At 49.4% G+C, this 16872-nt stretch overlaps 2 protein-coding genes across 3 annotated transcripts in view; both read left to right on the top strand.

The window, feature by feature from the left end:
- The window catches only part of SLC41A1 (solute carrier family 41 member 1), a 30687-nt gene extending 25833 nt beyond the window's left edge, over positions 1 to 4854 (top strand). For both annotated transcript variants that reach the window (XM_072886277.1, XM_072886276.1), the window contains exon 10: positions 1204 to 4854. In XM_072886277.1, the coding sequence (XP_072742378.1) occupies positions 1204 to 1389 (186 nt within the window). In that variant the 3' untranslated portion in view covers positions 1390 to 4854. The remainder of the gene's footprint in view (positions 1 to 1203) is intronic.
- Positions 4855 to 6107: 1253 nt separating this feature from the next.
- Positions 6108 to 15904, top strand: RAB29 (RAB29, member RAS oncogene family). Its single transcript, XM_072844707.1, has 5 exons — positions 6108 to 6267; positions 8359 to 8430; positions 10194 to 10375; positions 11536 to 11657; positions 12352 to 15904. The coding sequence occupies exons 1-5, from the start codon at positions 6144 to 6146 to the stop codon at positions 12467 to 12469; spliced, it is 618 nt and encodes a 205-aa protein (XP_072700808.1). The 5' UTR covers positions 6108 to 6143; the 3' UTR covers positions 12470 to 15904.
- Positions 15905 to 16872: the final 968 nt, after the last annotated feature.

The following is a 16872-nucleotide window of genomic DNA, read 5'->3' on the forward strand; positions in this document are numbered from 1 at the left end:
TCCTCGCAGGAGCTGTGTGAGCCCATAACGATGGCTGTTCTGAGGGACGCACGCAGACCGGGGTATTCATGCCGCAGAAATCCAGCGGCCACTTGCAGGAGTCTGGCTGCCTGCGCAGAGGAGCAGGGAGAGACACTCCGGTTAGGGAGTTTCCTACTAAGCCCAGCTATACGCTTCCCCCTGCTCACCCCCTCGGCTTGTGGAAGCCGTGCCTGGTTTCAGTGTCCCCTAAAATCAACAGCCGAGGCCAGCGTGAGGAAATGAGTCAGAGCATCCATCGGAGACAGGAGCAGAGTGCTGTCATCCAGGAGGCTAAATTTAGGTTGTGAACTCCTGCTGAGCGCTTGGGCATTTGGAGGGGGCTTCCGCTCGCAGCCGCTCTGCAGAGGCACTGCTGCGAGCAGCCTGCAGGCTTGGGAGCACCGGAGCGGGAGCTGGCAGCAGGGTGACCGCCGTGTGCTGGGTGCTGCGGTCCTGAGCTCCGCTGTGTCCCGAGCGAGACCCTCCCAGCCCCGGAGGCACCAGAGGCATTAGCAACAGGCCTGTGGCCACTTCAGATCCTTGTCCCAGACCTAAGGCTTGAGAGGATCCAACGCAAATTTCTTCTGTCTTTAGATATAGATACAAGCCTCTCGCTGCATTGAAGCAGATGGGAGAGAACATCCCACTCTGGCGGTTTCAGCTGCTGGGCAGTTGCTCTTTTATTTCTGGAAGCCAGACATTGCTATCCCTTCCCGAGCATCCTGTGTGCTTCAGAGTCCCCTCTTTGCCCCGTATCTCTTCAAGCTTGTTCTGGTTAGATGTGAAAACTGAGATGCAAAACTTAGACTTTTTGGTGTTTGGGTGCCAGCGTTCTGCCTTCTGAGCCTAAATTTGATGGTGACATGTGAAGCTAGAGAAGGATAGGGCAGAAGCTGTTAAGGACGCAGGGAATCTGGATGCCCAGGGGCCCACTGAAACTCGCCAGGTTCCTCTTTGTGCTGTACCTGTTGCTTTGGGGGTGCAGCCTGCATTAAATGCCAGGACTGCAGCGCTCAGCAAGGTGGTTCTGACCTGCCACCAGCTCTGTTCCTTGGGTTGAGGTTGCGCGTCTCTGAGCCTGGCCTGTCCAGCTGGAGTTGCCCCAGCTGATGCTCCGTGAAGGCTGGGATGGCAGAGGTCAGGATTTGCGGCTGATGTGGCTCTTTTCTTCCTGCTTCCCAGGTTCTCATTCTTCTGTACATTGCTGACTGGATGGTGCACTGGATGTGGGGCAGGGACCTCGATCCTGACAACTTCTCCATCCCATACTTGACAGCGCTGGGGGACCTGATTGGAACAGGTCTCCTCGCTCTCAGCTTTCACATCCTCTGGCTCATCGGTGACCGGGACTCCGATGTGGGAGACTAGCTCTCCCTGCTGCTCCCCCTTCTCACAGCTCTCCTCCTCCTTTCCTGTCGTCGTTTCTTTTCCTCCGCCCTTGCTCTCCTTTGCTTCCCCCCCCCCACCCTGTCTCTCTTGAGACTTCATCTTTGATACTGGATTCTCATTATTTTCAATGGGAATTTTATGTGGTTTATATTTCAAGCCAAGTTTGTACAGAAAATAAATCTAGTTTTAGGAAGGACAAAAAAAGTGTAATGAGACAATCACCAAGTGCAATTTCATAGTAGTTATGTCTGAACCAAGGTTACAGTGAAGACGCTGATCAGTCAGATCACGCAGGGAGCCCACCCTGCCCCAGTCACTAGAGGTGAAGGGCTGCTTTTTTCGCTTCATAAGCGTTTTAAATACTGGAAGTGAGGTTCAGATTTATTTTACTGAACAGGCACCTTCTAGCAAAGTACAACCTCATGGATGAGGGCATGGGGTATCTCCCGTCTTCTCTGCCTTGTTGCCCTCCTCCCTTGTGTTCGCTCTCTGAATCCCCCTCCTGTGCCCAGCATCCAAAGCACGCGAGCCTCTGGTAGAGGCACTAGCGAAGACGGCGAGGAAGGGTTCTCTGTGCCGAAACACCCATTCCTGTGTGCCCACAAGGAAAGCGAGTGACCTTGGGTTTGAGGACTGCAGAGCCCTGAAATCTGGCTGTGAGCAGGCTGGTCTCTGCTGACAGATTTAGGCTCCCTTTCGCCGACCATCCGGCAGCATCTCAAGCTGCAGGCTCCTTGTTCTGCCTCTCATCGTGAACTGAGTTCAGCTGCTGCTGCATGCGAAGGGATACGCTCCGCGCTTTGCCTGAAGAGGCCGTGAGCTCTCCCCCTGTGTCCTTCTGCCCTTCCGCCTGCCAGTGCTCTGCCGGAGGATCCGCTGGAGCCATCGTGGATGCCGTGCGCGAGCCTCTCCTTCGTGCTGGTATGGGCACAGCGCTGTTTTCATGGCAGCCTGCTCAGTTCAGTTGACTTTTCTTTCCTGGAGGGGTGGATGGAAAAATAGATCCTATTTGGTGTGTTAAGATTTTCTCTCCGTTGCCGAGTGCTGCTGACGGGCCCATTGCAGCTGGGAAGAAGCCACCCAGTACCTCTCCCAGTTGAGCTTGAGGCGTTTCAAACTTGGGAGCGTTAGGCTCTTAGTGTCTGTCAGAAAAGGACATCCCCGTTCAGCCGCTGCATTTCTCTGTGTAGGCGCCAGCTGGAAAACAGCTCAGCAGATGCAGTCAGATTTCCGAAGCCCTGGTTCTTAGTGCAGCTCTCTGTACAGGACCGTAGCAAAGGAACGCGCTTGCCCTTGAGCAGGATGTAAAATCTGGCATCAGGGTTACAGCCCTGCTCTGTTTCTTTCCCCTCTGCTTTTTGTACTGTTCAGCTCGGCGATGGCTGAGATGCCTTCTCTTCCGCTGCCAGTGCGTGTTGGAAGGACTCATGCAGTCTGCAGCGGTGTAATGAGAGAAAACCTGTTCTAGCTGTGTGACGAAGGCGTTTGTAAATGATCTTCCTGAACGCTGTCGACACTCAGATGCTTTTTAGTTTTCCCATTTGGAGATAAATCAATTCAGTAAACTAAGTGCAGTTACCCAGTTACACCAAGTTTAAATGATGTGCTCAAGCTGACAGCACTATTAAACAGGCTCTAATGCATGAATATAAATCGAATGCATAAGTGTGCATGGGGGGAAAACTCTTAACATCTGTCAAGGATGGGGAAAATATAGTATATCCCATGGAGCTTAATTCCAGTGCTGCACTGCCCAAAGCTTGGGGAGCTGCCAGTATCTTCCCGAACGCTGGGGGAATGCCTACAGTATTCAGCGTAGCGGCACCTTGCATCCTGATCCTGAAATGATGGCAAAGCTCACCTTTCGGTTAGCTGTGCAGGCCCGGAGTGCTGCAGTTCAGCCCCTGGTCTAGACCCTGCCTGTCCTACTGATTTGCAGCTCCAGAACGTAACCTGAAAGCTGCTGGATTTGTGGTTGTCTGCTTTTCCTCTTGCTCTGTGTTCCTCACAGCAGAACGCGACCATCCTTGATTGGCCTAATTTCCTCCTTTAGGTTAACTTCTGTATTTCTCATACAAGCCAATGCTTGTCGTCTCCTTTTGTCCCAGCAAGGCTGGGCATCTCTGCTCAGCTGGAAAATGGTGCGATGTGGTGCTGGGGATGCTGATCTTCATCTGAAATAAGGCCAGGTTGGAAGGTCTGCTTGTTACTCTGGACAATGCCAGGACTAACTGAGCTCTACGAAGCCCTGCCTAAGTGTAGACAGTTCTGCTTTTTAGGTAAGGAGCAATTTGTTAGGAACAGTTCCTGCCTACCCCCAGAAAAGAGCTGAATGCACCCGTTATGGTCCAAGTCAAGACCAAAGTTAGTCTGGGATCGGGCATTGTCCCAGCCCAGAGATCTGGTTGCAGAGCTGGTCCTTACTCTAGAGGTGAGCGTGTTGGAAAGGAAGGTCAGGATTAGTGAGTGGGAAACCAGTTCTGGAAAGCCACAGGAGCAGATGTATCCAAACCAAATGGCAGTCAGGCTCTTGCCTGCTCAGGACCTCTCTGCAGTTGTAGCAGAATCCTGTCCTGCTCGGTGGGCATATACCGAGTTCTCCTCCTACTGCCGAAGCCGTTCGTAGCGTTCGGGAGGCAGAGGTGGGATCCTCGCCCTCTCAGACCCTCAGAAGAGCAGGTGATATATTTTTGAGACGGCTTTCCCCTTTCTACCTTGCTAATGTAACGTCAGGCTTGCTTTCCCTTCCCTGTCTTTGCAACATGTCCTTTGTGGCGGTAGCTGTGAACCTCGCGCTCTCCACCCTAGTGACGTGACTTCTCACACATCTCCTTTGGGCAAAGCTCTGTTCAAAAAAAAAAAAAAAAAAACCCAAAAAACCCCCAACAAACCAACCCTCACAGCCTGCTGTACTGAAGTCTCAGCCTGAGGATTTCTGGAGTATTCTCTGCTGCTTACCCGATTTCTCTGGCTAATGCTGAGGAACAGATACGAGACTTCCTTCCATTAACACTTAAGCTTTTTTATATGTATATATATATGAGAAACTTTCCTGGTCTTTTAGGTGTCACATCACTATTTAGTTCCCCAAGAAAAGATTCCCCAGAGGAAGAATCTACCATTCGTGGTCTCCTGTAAAATGAAGAGACCCAGAGGTGATGGAGAGCTGTCACGCTGCTGGGATGGTGGTGTCCGTACGTTTATCTGAGGTCTAAGGTGTGTGCGGGGAATAGGTCAGGGAAGAATCTGATTTAAAATTGAAGAATGTTGATGGTCAAAAACTTTTCCCACCAGTTGCACTCAAACGCATGCCTACTATACAGCTGACTGCAAATGAAAAATACTGGTTTACTCTTTTTATTAAAGGAAAAAGACTGTCTTAATTATTTATAGTTCCTATAACTGAATTGACAGATGTCAACTTAACTGATAAATTATATTTGGTTAAATAAAGATGACATTTATTTATATGGACTGTGGCGTCTTTCCTTCATCCGCCTCTCTACTTGGTTAAAGGTCTCTTTCACAGTTCGCAGCTCATTTTAGCTTACCCTGAAACTTTTTTGAGACGCAGTGGAATGAGAGTTAAGAAAATCAGATAAATTGCTGTGCACAAAGCAAACCGCGGTTAGTATACATGACGGATTACCCGGCTGGCTTCGGCCGGGCCCTCGGTTGGAGCCGGGTAGCTGCGCGGGGGATGCCAGCAGGAGCCGCGGGGCTGTGTCCTCAGCCCCTTGCTGTGTACCAAAGCCGTGCCCTGGCTGACACGGAGCCTCTCTGCTGTGGCTGTTGATTAAGGTATGTGGGACAAAAGGGTTCTGCACGTTTTTGGGGGCACGCTAAGCTCCTGAATTTGCAGCAATTAGTGGCTGTCGGAGGACTCCCATCCTCCCCAGCTGCGGGATTTGCTGTTGCGGGCTGGTTCCCTGTAGGGCTGTGCCTCCTGGCTGCTCGCCCAAACAAGGATCTTGTTGGAGAGTCCTAAAACAAAGCCCCGGCTACGCCAGGGACCGGGGAGCGGCCACCAAGAGCTTGCTGGCCTCACCTTCTCCTCTGGCCCTGGGCCGTGCTACCCCAAGTTGCAGGTCATTTCCCGCACCCAGTAAATATCAGGGTGCTTAGGCACAGGGTGGGTCATTTGATCTCTTGGTCCTGGGGGGCAGGGGGGAGGGTTGTGTTTTCCTTTTCTGGTTGGGGGAAAGAGCAGGGGGGAAGCTATGGAACACTTGTGACAGGGAAACATCTTGGCATTAACTTAAGACCTTGAAGGAATCCCAAAAATGGTCACATCGCTTTAAAAATGTATATATACGTGGGTGCATGTTGTGGATTCTTTTATTTGTCTTCTGGTTGCAAAGGGGCTGAGGGTGCAGAGGGCACAGCCCAGGGGTGCATGGGGCAGGGTGCAGGGGTGCAGGGGGCCGGGTCCGAGGGTGAATGGGGCAGAGTCTGCGGGTGCAGGGGGCAGCGTCCAGGGCTGCAGGGGGTGGGGGTGCAGGGGTGCATGGGGCGGGGTCCGGGGGTGCAGGGGGCTGGGTCCGCGGATGCAGGGGTGCATGGGCCAGGGCGCTGGGTGCGGGGGTGCAGAGGGCAGGGTGCCGGCAGGCAGGGGCAGGTCCCGGCAGCGCGGACTACAGGTCCCGGCAGCCCCACTGCGGGTTCCGCCGCTGCCTCCACCTGACCCTCACATGACCGCGCCGGGCGGCGCCGGGGCCGGGGCCGGGGCCGGGATGGGGCAGCGCGATCGCATGTTCAAGGTGCTGGTGGTGGGGGACGCCACGGTGGGGAAGACGTCGCTGGTGCAGCGCTACGCCAACGACAGCTTCAACCGGCACTACAAGTCCACGGTGGGAGGTGAGCGGGGCCCGGCGGGGCCGTGCAGGGGCCCGGCCCGGAGGGGCCTCTCCGGAGGGCCGGTGCCGGCGGCTGCCGGGCGGACAGGCTGTCCTCTGCTTTGCAAAGCGAGCGCTGGCCGTGGCGGTCCGGTCTGCGGTTTGGGTGCTGTTGTAAAAGCGCGGCGCGGTCCCTTCGGCTTAAAGGCGGCTGAAAACGCCCGGTAACGATGGCGTTTGGGGCTGCCCAGCTCCCCTCGCTGGCAGGCCGCCATGGGAAACTCGCTCCTCGCCTTCCCTGCGGGCGTGGAAGGAAGAATTTGCAAAAGGAACGACCGCCCGCCCCTCGGTACTGCGCGCGTTTTGCAGCTCCCGGAGCAGCTCTGGGGAGCAGCTCCGGTGTGCCGGCAGCCCCCGCTCTGAGCCCCCGGTGACACACGAGTGACTTCTGTCACCCTTCACGGCCGGCTCGGGGTGCCCCATCCCTCCCCCCCCGGGAACAGCCACCCCCAGGAGCTTTAACCTGGGGAGTTTGAGATGCCAGGCTCAGCTCTTTCCAGCGAAAACAAGACCAGCCTTGTTCTGACATTTATTTAGCAGCATGAAACCGCCGCTGAAGTATCGGCAGCGCTCTGGAAGGATGATGGGGGATACAACAGCTTTGTAACGAGGAGGTTGGGAATGAGATTAAGCGGGATTGGTGGTTCTTTGCTTAACATCAGGGTAAATGAATAACCTACGAGGAGCGGGAGGTGCCCAGGCTTTACCCCAGAGGACCCAGAACAGCCGGGGCAGAGCACAACTGCTCAAACCTTTTGTCATGAATCTCGAGGGGATGAATTCGAAGTCGGAAGCACCGGAGAGCCACATCCCACCAGGGCAGAGTGCTCGGGCTGCGCCCGCGCTTGTCACTCCCAGCAGTAAGAGATGCAGACATTTTTCTTTTTCTTTTTTTTTTTACTTTTTTAAAAAAGAGTTATTGGCTTCAGTAAGTTCCAGCCCTGTTGAGCGTGGCTGGCAGCGTAGCTGGGCAGTTTTCCCCCTGCAGTGAAAACCTGATGCGTTGTCATCTGAGAAGAACGCCGTGTTTCCCCTTTCTGCTCTCCGCACCGCTGCAGCTGAGGTGTAGGTGCTGGTAGGCGGTGGGTGCGAAGGAGACACGGAGCCCCACGTACCAGCGGCTGAACGGTTTAGGCAGCGCAGAACAAAGACAGGCAACAGCAGCAAATCTAGCATTTTACTGGCATGTGGAGTCTGGCAAGGGAAGCTTTCCTTATAGCTCTCCAAGTAATAAGGTTTCCAGTATCCTTTTGTTTGCCTGTGGTTATTCAGGGTTACGTGCTGGAGGAATTCTTACTCCTGAGCATTTTAATTTCTGCTTCCTTCGCTCTTGGTTAGTGTCACTAGTGCTGGTGTTACAACTCCAGGGATCAGGAACGAGTGTCTGAGCTCCCTGCCGCAAACGGGGAGTTGTGCATGGGATGGTTACAAACCCCAGGGGTCCAGGATTCTGAAAAGCTCCGTGATTTGGGGGAGTGGGGTCCACCCAGCGCTGCGTTGGCTGGAAAAATTCCACCTTGCCCGTCCTCCGTCCCAAAGAATTGCAGAGCAGCATCTCTGCCGCCATTTGCGAGGGCTTCGACAGCAGACCTGCCAGGCTGGGCTTTGCAAGACGGGGAGGAGCGCTGCTCCATTCGTTGTGTTATTTAACTCTCTAATCTGAAGTTCAGGAAGAACTAGAAGCCCAGCGTAACATCCCGGGGAGGGATGAGATGCTGACTGCGTGCTTGACTTCTGCTTATTTGAAGGCATTTTGTGTGCGCGTGGTCATCCCCTCTGCGGGGTGTGGAGCGGACAGTGTGTGGAGCCCTCTGGATTTAACACTTATGTTGCAGCTTTCTGCGATGGAGGAGAGGGGACAGCACTTGCAGATGCTCCTGGTCTGTGTCTGCTCTGTGCTGGTGTGGGTGGTGGTCCAGTACAAACTGCCGCAGCTGTGAAAGTGGTTGCTGGGTTGGCCTGTGCTGGGAAATGGTGAGAGGCTTCGGAGGAACAAGCCCCACGGCGCAGAATGCCCCTAATTGTGTTTCCTTTCTTTCTGGGGATTCTCTAGTGGATTTTGCTCTGAAGGTGGTCCAGTGGTCGGAATCGGAGACAGTACGACTTCAGCTCTGGGACATTGCAGGTATGTTCACATGAACCACAAAGCTGCTCAGCAGCAGAATTTAAAGCTCTCAATGGCTTGGCCCTTTTTTTCTTTTTTCTCCCCTTTCTTTTTCTTTCTTTCAGTAGGAGTCTGCTACAAAAATAAATCCTAAAAGTCTGTGGATCCAAGGGGCAGGACTGCTCTGGTTTGCAGTAGTAATTTAAATATGTAATCAAAAGCCCATCTGCAAAGAACGCAGCAGTGCAGATGATAAATCCTATCGAGCCTTTCTTTCCAATTTCAAAGCCAGAGCAGAGTGAATGGGGAAACAGGCTCATTTGTAGCTGGATATGTAGCTTCTCAGCTCCGAGTCTTCTGTCAAAATCCTGATTTCTGGCGTGATAGCCAAGAAGGCCTGATCCTTGGGTCTAAGCGTGGAGCAGCTCCACTGACCTCGGGCTGCTGGGATCAGGAGCGGGGCTGGGAAGTTGCGATCTGGTTGCTCAGTGACCTGTGTGAGCAGAGCCGGCGGATCCCTCGGGAGCAGTCACGGCAAGAGGAGACCGTTGGGTGCCCCCGAGGTGGTGGGGCTGGGTCGGGAGTGGGGCACGCTCTGGGGCACAGCGTTACATGCAGTGAAGTGGAGTGAGCAGCACCCGCTGCCCGGAGAGGTGCAGAGAAACACGGTTCCCAAATCTCCCTAGCAGCAGAAGACCAAGGACGGGCCGGTGCAGTAGCGTCTCTAAAATGGCACCCCTAGAGGGGTGAGAAAAGCAGGGTTGTGGTTTCCTCCAGTTTCGCTGCTCAGAGACGTGCATCTGGAATGCTTAAAAAGAAAACAGGAAGGAGAAGTTTGCAGCAAGAGGATTGCAGCAAGAATCTAATTTCAATTTCAGCCCTGAAAAGGCATTTAAGGTTTGGAAAGCAGAGGGGCCACGCTGGTCACGGTGCTCTTGTGCCCCGAGCAGAAGGGGATGCACGCACCGATAGTCCCTGCTGCATCGCCTTCCACCTCAGAGGTGTGCAAAGAAGGTCAGATGGTTTGAGGTAACTCAAAGTGCCCAGTTCTCAATGGCTTCAGAGCGAAAAGCCTGTTGACCAGCTACGGGGCTGCATGGGAGCCCACAGTGAAATCTCTCCTGTGTCAGAAATGCTGGTTTTCACCGTGCCGCTGACCCGTGTGATCCGATGTGAATGCTTTGTGGCACGTCCCGTCTACACAAGGACAATCAAACCATGCGGCAGCGCTGCGGCGTTACTCTCTGGATGCAGTTTTGGTCGTACAGGCAGGCCATAAGGTTTAAACAGTAATAACAGCGTATGTGAGTTGTGATGCTTTCTGTTTAGTATCGAATTTTTCTCTCCGGAGAGCCTGGTCTGTAACGCTGTGCCCACAGCGGCCAGCAGCACGAGTCTACGCTGGTGGCACGGTCCTGCGGGAGCAGGGACGGCTGGTGGTGGCCAGGCACCCGGCTGCTGGCGGGATTCTGCTCCGGGGGAGGTGAATGTGTGGTCGGGGACACTGAATGTAAATTGTTACACTGGGAGTAATGCAAGTATTTCTGTGACATCTGAGCGTCTGGGTCAGGATCAAGAGCTCCCCAGTTTGTTCCAGTTCTGTCGCTGCATTGCTGAGGTGCCCCAGGCAGGACGCATCTCAATGCGGGATTTCCTCATTATTTAAGTGGAGATTTTTAGTGTCAGCTGAGAAAATGATGTACCACGATGAGCATCTTATTTGCGTGAACAAATCTAAAAATGGTAACTGGGGGGGGATTTTGTTTTTCCTTTTGATCCCGAAGGGCAGGAACGCTTCACATCCATGACCCGGCTGTACTACAGGGAGGCGTCAGCCTGCATTATCATGTTTGATGTCACCAACATCAGCACGTTCAGCAACAGCCAGAAGTGGAAGCAAGATTTGGACAGCAAGCTCATGCTGCCAGATGGGAACCCTGTGCCTTGCCTACTGCTGGCTAACAAAGTGAGCAGCTCTAGACGCGCTCTGTGTGTTTGTGTGTGTGCACGGGAGTCCAAAATGGAAGGAGACCCCGTTAGCACTAAGCCTTGCCCAGGGTTGTCCCATAGCCTGTGATCTTTTTAATCCTTTCCTGAACTCTTCTTGAATTTTCTTTCTCTAGCAAGGGTTCTCCTCCTTAACGAGGACACTGGTAGGACTTAACGCGTGGATGGCACTAAGGAGATGTTAGCAACTGCTCTGTCCTAGGATGCAGTGCCTTGTGCTGTGCCGTCAGAGCTCGTGCTCTGTAGCTCCTGGATTATAAAGCTTTGCTTTTTCTTTTTTGGTCTTTAACTTGCAGTAGCCCGGGAAGGTTGTGTGTGACCCTGCAGGTAAAGTTTCTGTTCAGAGCTGCCAGAGGGACGTTTAATTTTCATTTGGATGCAGTGTCAAGTTTCACTGTGTAGACTGGTTGCTGTCTTTTAATGATTTGTATTTCTTTCATTAAAAACTACCTTTATGTTCTTCATGTGCCAACGTCAGCTCAGCAGCCCTTTCCAGACTCAGTTTGAGACTTGCCTGGTTTGAGAGAGCCTAAAACTGGAGATGACTCAAAAACGTGATGGGTGGGCAGGAGAGCGGCTTTTCTTCTCCACTTCTTCCCAAATAATGCTTTCCCCCGATAGCTGTTTTAAGGTAACAATTTTGCCGGCATTAGGGAAATCCGCGTGACTGTACGCGCTGCAGTCGCGCTAATACAGGCTGTTACGGGACAGGTTTTCTCGCTGCCCCTTCGTACATCCCACCGGCATCAGCGTGGCTGCCTCAGTGGCACCAGACCAGTAGCGTTTCCTTGCTGCCGAGAGGCCGGGCAAATTTTGGATGAGTGACAATGCTTTCTTGTCCTGTGCTGGATGAACCTCCATTCCATGCATCCTTGACTGAGGTGTGTCAGCATCTCAGATGAGATAAATCTATTGCTGCTTGCAACATCCCATTAAGAACCTTGCCCTAAGAACTCTCTATCAGCTTGCGATCTGGGAGATGTGAAGGGCTGAGCCTACCTGCTGCCTGCCTGCTGCCTGCCTGCACACAGGCAGTAAATGGCTGGGGGGGGGGAGAATTCCCCTCCCAGCTTAAAAATTAAAAGGCTAAACTTAAAACGACCGATTCTTGTTTTACAGTGCGACCTTTCCCCATGGGCAGTGACAAGAGACGAAGTGGATAGGTTCAGTAAAGAAAATGGCTTTTCTGGTTGGGTGGAGACGTCTGTCAAGGAAAACAAGAATATTAATGAGTCCATGAGGTAGGCACAATGACTGGTGATACATCTAAGAGTTAATTCCCTCTTTCAGACACGGCCATCTTTGAGGTGAGGGGAGATGCTGTCAGTAAGTAACAAATAGCAGCAATAATATGCAAGTAAATCTCCCGAAGGGAAGGTGAATTCTGAAAGGTCAGAAGTTTTTCTCTCCTTGGTTGAGCTCTGACATGCTTTTGGAAACAGAAATTCTTTGAACGATACCAGGGATGTTTTTTCATATGCTGGCCTCTACCAGGAAGATGGGACTTCTTGTGCAAAGCTATTAGAAATTCTTTTGTGATGCACCAATCCTTGGATGGAGAATTTGGCCTTTTCTGAAAGGTATTAGACTGGGTATTTGCACCTGATCTTGAGGTTGGGCAGTTGGTACCTAGGAAGCCTGTTGCTGTGTCCCAGTCCTAAACTGGACCCGAGGTGGGTGGTTGCAGTAGGCGTTGTTAGTTATCTGGTCACTGCAGAGTCTTCTGATGCTGCCAGGTACTAGCAGCCATGCTGTTGCCAGTGCTATGGGGTTCCTTAACCTGGTTGTTTAGTCATTAAAGTTCTGGAGTTTTGTGTCCTTCTAGAATGAATTGCTATTTCTTTTTTGTACTGCTGAAAAACTGTGTGGCCCAATGCTGCTTGTTTAAAAAAAAACAAAAAAACCCAAACACACTCACATATGTTTGCCTTCTAGAGTCCTGATTGAAAAGATGATGTCCTCATCCACTGGTGATGGAAGTTCCTCTGCTGCCGGGAGTGGGGATTATATTAACATAAAAGAGACAGCCCCGCCAGGCTGGGCTTGCTGTTAGCTGTACTGACTGCACCATCTGCCTTGGGTCTAGCAGCAACGTCCTTTTATTATTATCATGATCATTTTTTCTTAAACTGGCTGTCACTGGTTTTTGGGGTTTTTTTTTTACATGATCGTGAACTGCCTTCTGTTTAGTGCATATTCGTTCTCAGTAGAGCATCGCTGCAATGACTTTGAGTGAGGAGTGGAAAGAATAGAGGAGTGAGAAGATTCCTCTTTCTTCTAGTGTAGCAGCAACTGGGAGCTCTGCTGCCAGTAATGTAGCACGGTCCGTGTTCAAGCACATGGCTTGGATTAATTTTTTTTTTTTAATTTTGAGCACTTCATCTTCTGACATGTGATGGCCTGCCTCAGGCAGGGCGAAGGATGTCGAAGGTATGTTTTTAATATTGTTGCACCTTTTATTCCCCACCACCTGCATCCACCATACACAGAGGCACCAGTCCAAAGCATTACAGTGACCTTCACTTGATGCACGCAGAGTTCAAGCGGTCTCTCTGTGCCTGTGGATTCCCCGTGTGGGATTACAGCAAACTCTTGATTTCATGCTCTGGAACTACATACCTCTGCTTACGTGTGCTGGAGACCAACACATCTCATCGTTGCCGCTAACTATCCTTAAGATGTGAAGCCAGATGTGGATTAGCACGGTGTCCCACGTAACCAGACCTGTAAAACTATCAGTGTGAATTTGAGAAATGGTGTAGCACAGCCCTTACGTACGTGTATACTGACTGTGGTGCTCAACAGCAGAGACCTCGGATTTTTGTCAGAATCGCCCAGTTGCCTTCTGTTCGTTCCTTCTCACTCACCCTCTGTCTAGCACAATCCGATGTATTCTGTTCTGCTGCCACTTTATTAGGGCACCGAGAGCTGAATGAGGAATAGGTTGTAAACTCCTTTGTGTGACAGAACAACAGTCCTTTTCACTTTTAGAACACCCTGTATCCGACCATCTCAAATAGCTTTGCAATTGCCGATGAATTGCCTTCCCACAATTATTCTGTAGCGATGAGTGAATTTGGTAGCAGGGATGGTGCAGGAAAGGCAGCTCTCTGAAAGCCTGCCTGCTGGTTTTAGTGGTGCAAGGGGGAAGCAAAGAGAAGTCTTTGCAGGACAAAAGGAAATGAAGAGAACCGCTCCCCACTTGCCTTTTGATGCCTGCCTTCCCTAGCATATCCCCAGGTACTCATTGTTGAGAACGGTTCTTGCCAACAACAACAAAAAATGGGTAAAAGCGTACTAGATAGTTATCTCAGGAGAGTTAATAGGAAACTTGGTCTGTAGGGCTGGGGCTGTATAGCGTTGCATGCATTTTATATAAGCATGCGATGTTATAGAATTGTCTTGCCCGTGTTTTAGGGTAGGATTTGAACAAGCGGTCTTCAATAACGTTTTTCCCTTCTCGAGCAGTTTAATTTGAAAACAGGACTATAAATTGGTTTGTCCTGATTCCTGCTGAATTAGGACTGCTTTTCTTTGGCAAAGTATTCCTTCTGTCTGTCTTTTCTTACTTTATATAATCTGTGGAGGGAGAAGGTGGTAAGAACAGGAAGCGATTGCCTTCACTAAGCACAAAAAATTCTGAGTTTTCATTCTCTGGAGTTGAAAAGGATTGATAAGTAAACAGTAAGGGCTGAGAAATTTAGAACTAGTATTGTGTTCCGCTGTTTTAATTAAAAGCTAAAATGTCTGGGCTAGGATTCTGTTGTGCAAATATTGCCAAATTTGGTTTTATAGGCGCTTAAATGTACCCTTTTCTGCGCCGTTGGATTCACTGTAGAAACGTGAAACATGTAGAACTGGTTAGCAACAAAATTGAACTGTCTTGTTGAATTTTACTTCCTAAACACTGTGTTAAAAAAAAAGAAAGAAAAAATACTTTTTAAAATCCTATAAATATTTCTAGTTCTTTATGGAACATGGGGAGAAGGGTCTAATTTTTTAAAGGCTCTGTCACGAAGCCATTAAGATTCATGTGTTATTTATTGATTTCTGTATATGCGCCTCAAAGCCTTTCAGCAAAGAGGTCGTGTTAGAGCTGTCCTTACAGATGGAGAAACTGAGGCACGCAGTGGAAGTCTCTGCCCAGGACCAACTAACTGCTCGAGTCAGTAAGAGCTTGGCAGTGAAAGGAAAATTTCTAATTCCTGTTTTGATGGCCTAGCTGCTAGCCGGAAATCATCTTTATACCTTTTGCATCTTGCAGGAAAGCATCTTTATACCTTTTGCATGGCAGTTGGATATGTACCAGTGCCTCTTTGGTGTCTGGCCCTCTTAATCTGGACCTCTTTTTCATCAGTGCCTCTCAGAAACAAGCAAAAAGCCAAAGGAAGATCTTTGAAGGGTTATTATACATCATTTCTGTTCTGCCCAGTGGTTTCCGGCACTGGTGTATGCCTTGGGTTTTTTTTTTTCCACACTGCTTACTGCTTGTTAACATCTTAATAGACACGGTAGACAACTGTCAAAAAACAAGCCTGCACAACAGAAACAGTCGTTGCTTGAGATCAGTGTAAAAACCCAAGCAGACAGGAAAACGATTTTACTGTGCAGATGTGTGTGTTTTTTCAGAGCTTGCTGTGGTACACAAGGTGCTTAAAAAAGCAAAGCAAAACAAAACAACACCCCCCCCTTGATTTAGTGCTGTAAAACAAACTTATTCAAAAACCCCAACTAAACACACTCTTTGCTGGGATAGGCAGTGTGTAAGGAACGGTTGCCTGTGAAATTGATTGTGCCCAGCTTGGGCTAGCTGAAATAATTCTTGTTTTTAAAACAACTGAAAGGGAAAAGACAACGTGAGCGAAGCAGTTTCTAAGAAGTATTTTAAACAAAGATAAGTCTCATCCATGCAGACCGATTAAAAACTTGACTCTTTCAAATATGAATCAAAAAGCCTCATCTTTATTCTGATGAACGGTGCTTCACTGGTGTCTTTGTCAGGAACGACCTGTTTTGAAAATGAAGGCACTTGAATTTCCCTTCTGCAATGCTTGCTTTGACTTCGTACTCTTTGTGTGACTCTGAGCCAGCTGTACCTATTTCACTCTTCCACACGTTGTTTCTCATTCCTATAACATTAATTTGTGGTCATGGGACTCAAAGCCACATGAAGTTTAATGGTGTATTTTATACATTCATGACAGCACACTGTGGGTCCACATAGCTGGGAATTTTTACTGCAGTAGAATTTGAACTCGTGAGGGTAGATTATAGTTCAGAAATAAGTCAACAATATCAAAACTTAGCTTTTTTTTTTTTTTTTAACCGCTTGCAGTTACACAGTGTTTGAGAGACAGGGTTCTGATGACTGTAAAGTTGCAGTATTATGTTTATATAAGCAGAAGAAACTGCTGGGAGGTTTTCTCCGTATCAATCAGTAACTAATGCAGTATTGCAAAAGTTTGAAATAAAAGTTTGACATCACTTGTGTAGTAGTTGTTGTTGTTGTTGTTTTCCTCTCTCAACAGTCCTAACAAGTGGGTTCACAAGTTCAAACTGGAAATAGTCTTGCTGTCAATAATAGGGTACGTATAAAGCGTGCAGTGTGAACTGCCCTGCGTTGCCAGCAAAACAAATTAGATCCTTTTCACTGAAACATCTCGCTGTCTCAATTATTGTAGTCTTATTGACCTACAAGCGGGACGTAAGCATGCAAAACTTTCGCATCTGAGTCAGTCACAGTGGCTTTTAATCCAATATATCCAGCTAAGAGGAGAAAGAAAAGAATTCCTTGATGTGGTTGGTTGTTAATACGCCTTCCTCCTTATGGCTCATTAATTCACACAGTGTATTTTGGGGCTGGCTATGCAGGCAGGCAGTTGCTCTGAATGCCCTTCTTTCTTTTCTGATCAGCTTGATTTTCATGAGTATTGACTTGCACGAAGGACAGGGCACATCTGAATTGATCAGAAAAATGGCAGTAATTCCAAAGGAGACAAATTAAGCTCAAGCAAGGCATTAAATGAACTCAAATTACTGCTATAATTAGGTAAAAGCTGACCATATTTGTATTGTCAAACCAGTCTTCTCAGATAACCCACATAAAAAATGTTTTTAAGTACTGTTTTTAATAAAACTGAGGAATGTGTCTCTCTAAAGATTCAAGTGCAAAGCGCAAGTGACTTGCTATTGCAGAAGCTGCCATGTTAACGAACTGTGGGATACATGTTATTTTTCTGTGGCAAAAGCAGCTCCTTTTCTAAACAAAATGAGCAATTGGGGGTTTCTAGGGAATTTAAAGAATCCAAAACCTTCCCTGGACTTTGCATAAGTTGTGCATGTTCTTCATATCTGCTGACTAGTACAGGGAAAATGGTACTGAAATCAGTACCAGTAATAAAATCTACACCTGCTGAAACTGATTTCCTGCATTTCTTCATAAAAGTATTTCACACC

Source organism: Ciconia boyciana, chromosome 23, assembly GCF_034638445.1.
Source record: "Ciconia boyciana chromosome 23, ASM3463844v1, whole genome shotgun sequence".
In the NCBI taxonomy this organism is placed as follows: Eukaryota; Metazoa; Chordata; class Aves; order Ciconiiformes; family Ciconiidae; genus Ciconia; species Ciconia boyciana.

Coding starts and splice junctions, on each gene's coding strand:
- RAB29 (XM_072844707.1), top strand. CDS start 6,144: ATGGGGCAGCGCGATCGCATGTTCAAGGTGCTGGTGGTGGGGGACGCC. Junction 8,431..10,193: donor TCAGCTCTGGGACATTGCAG/GTATGTTCACAT, acceptor TTGATCCCGAAG/GGCAGGAACGCTTCACATCC. Junction 10,376..11,535: donor GCCTACTGCTGGCTAACAAA/GTGAGCAGCTCT, acceptor CTTGTTTTACAG/TGCGACCTTTCCCCATGGGC.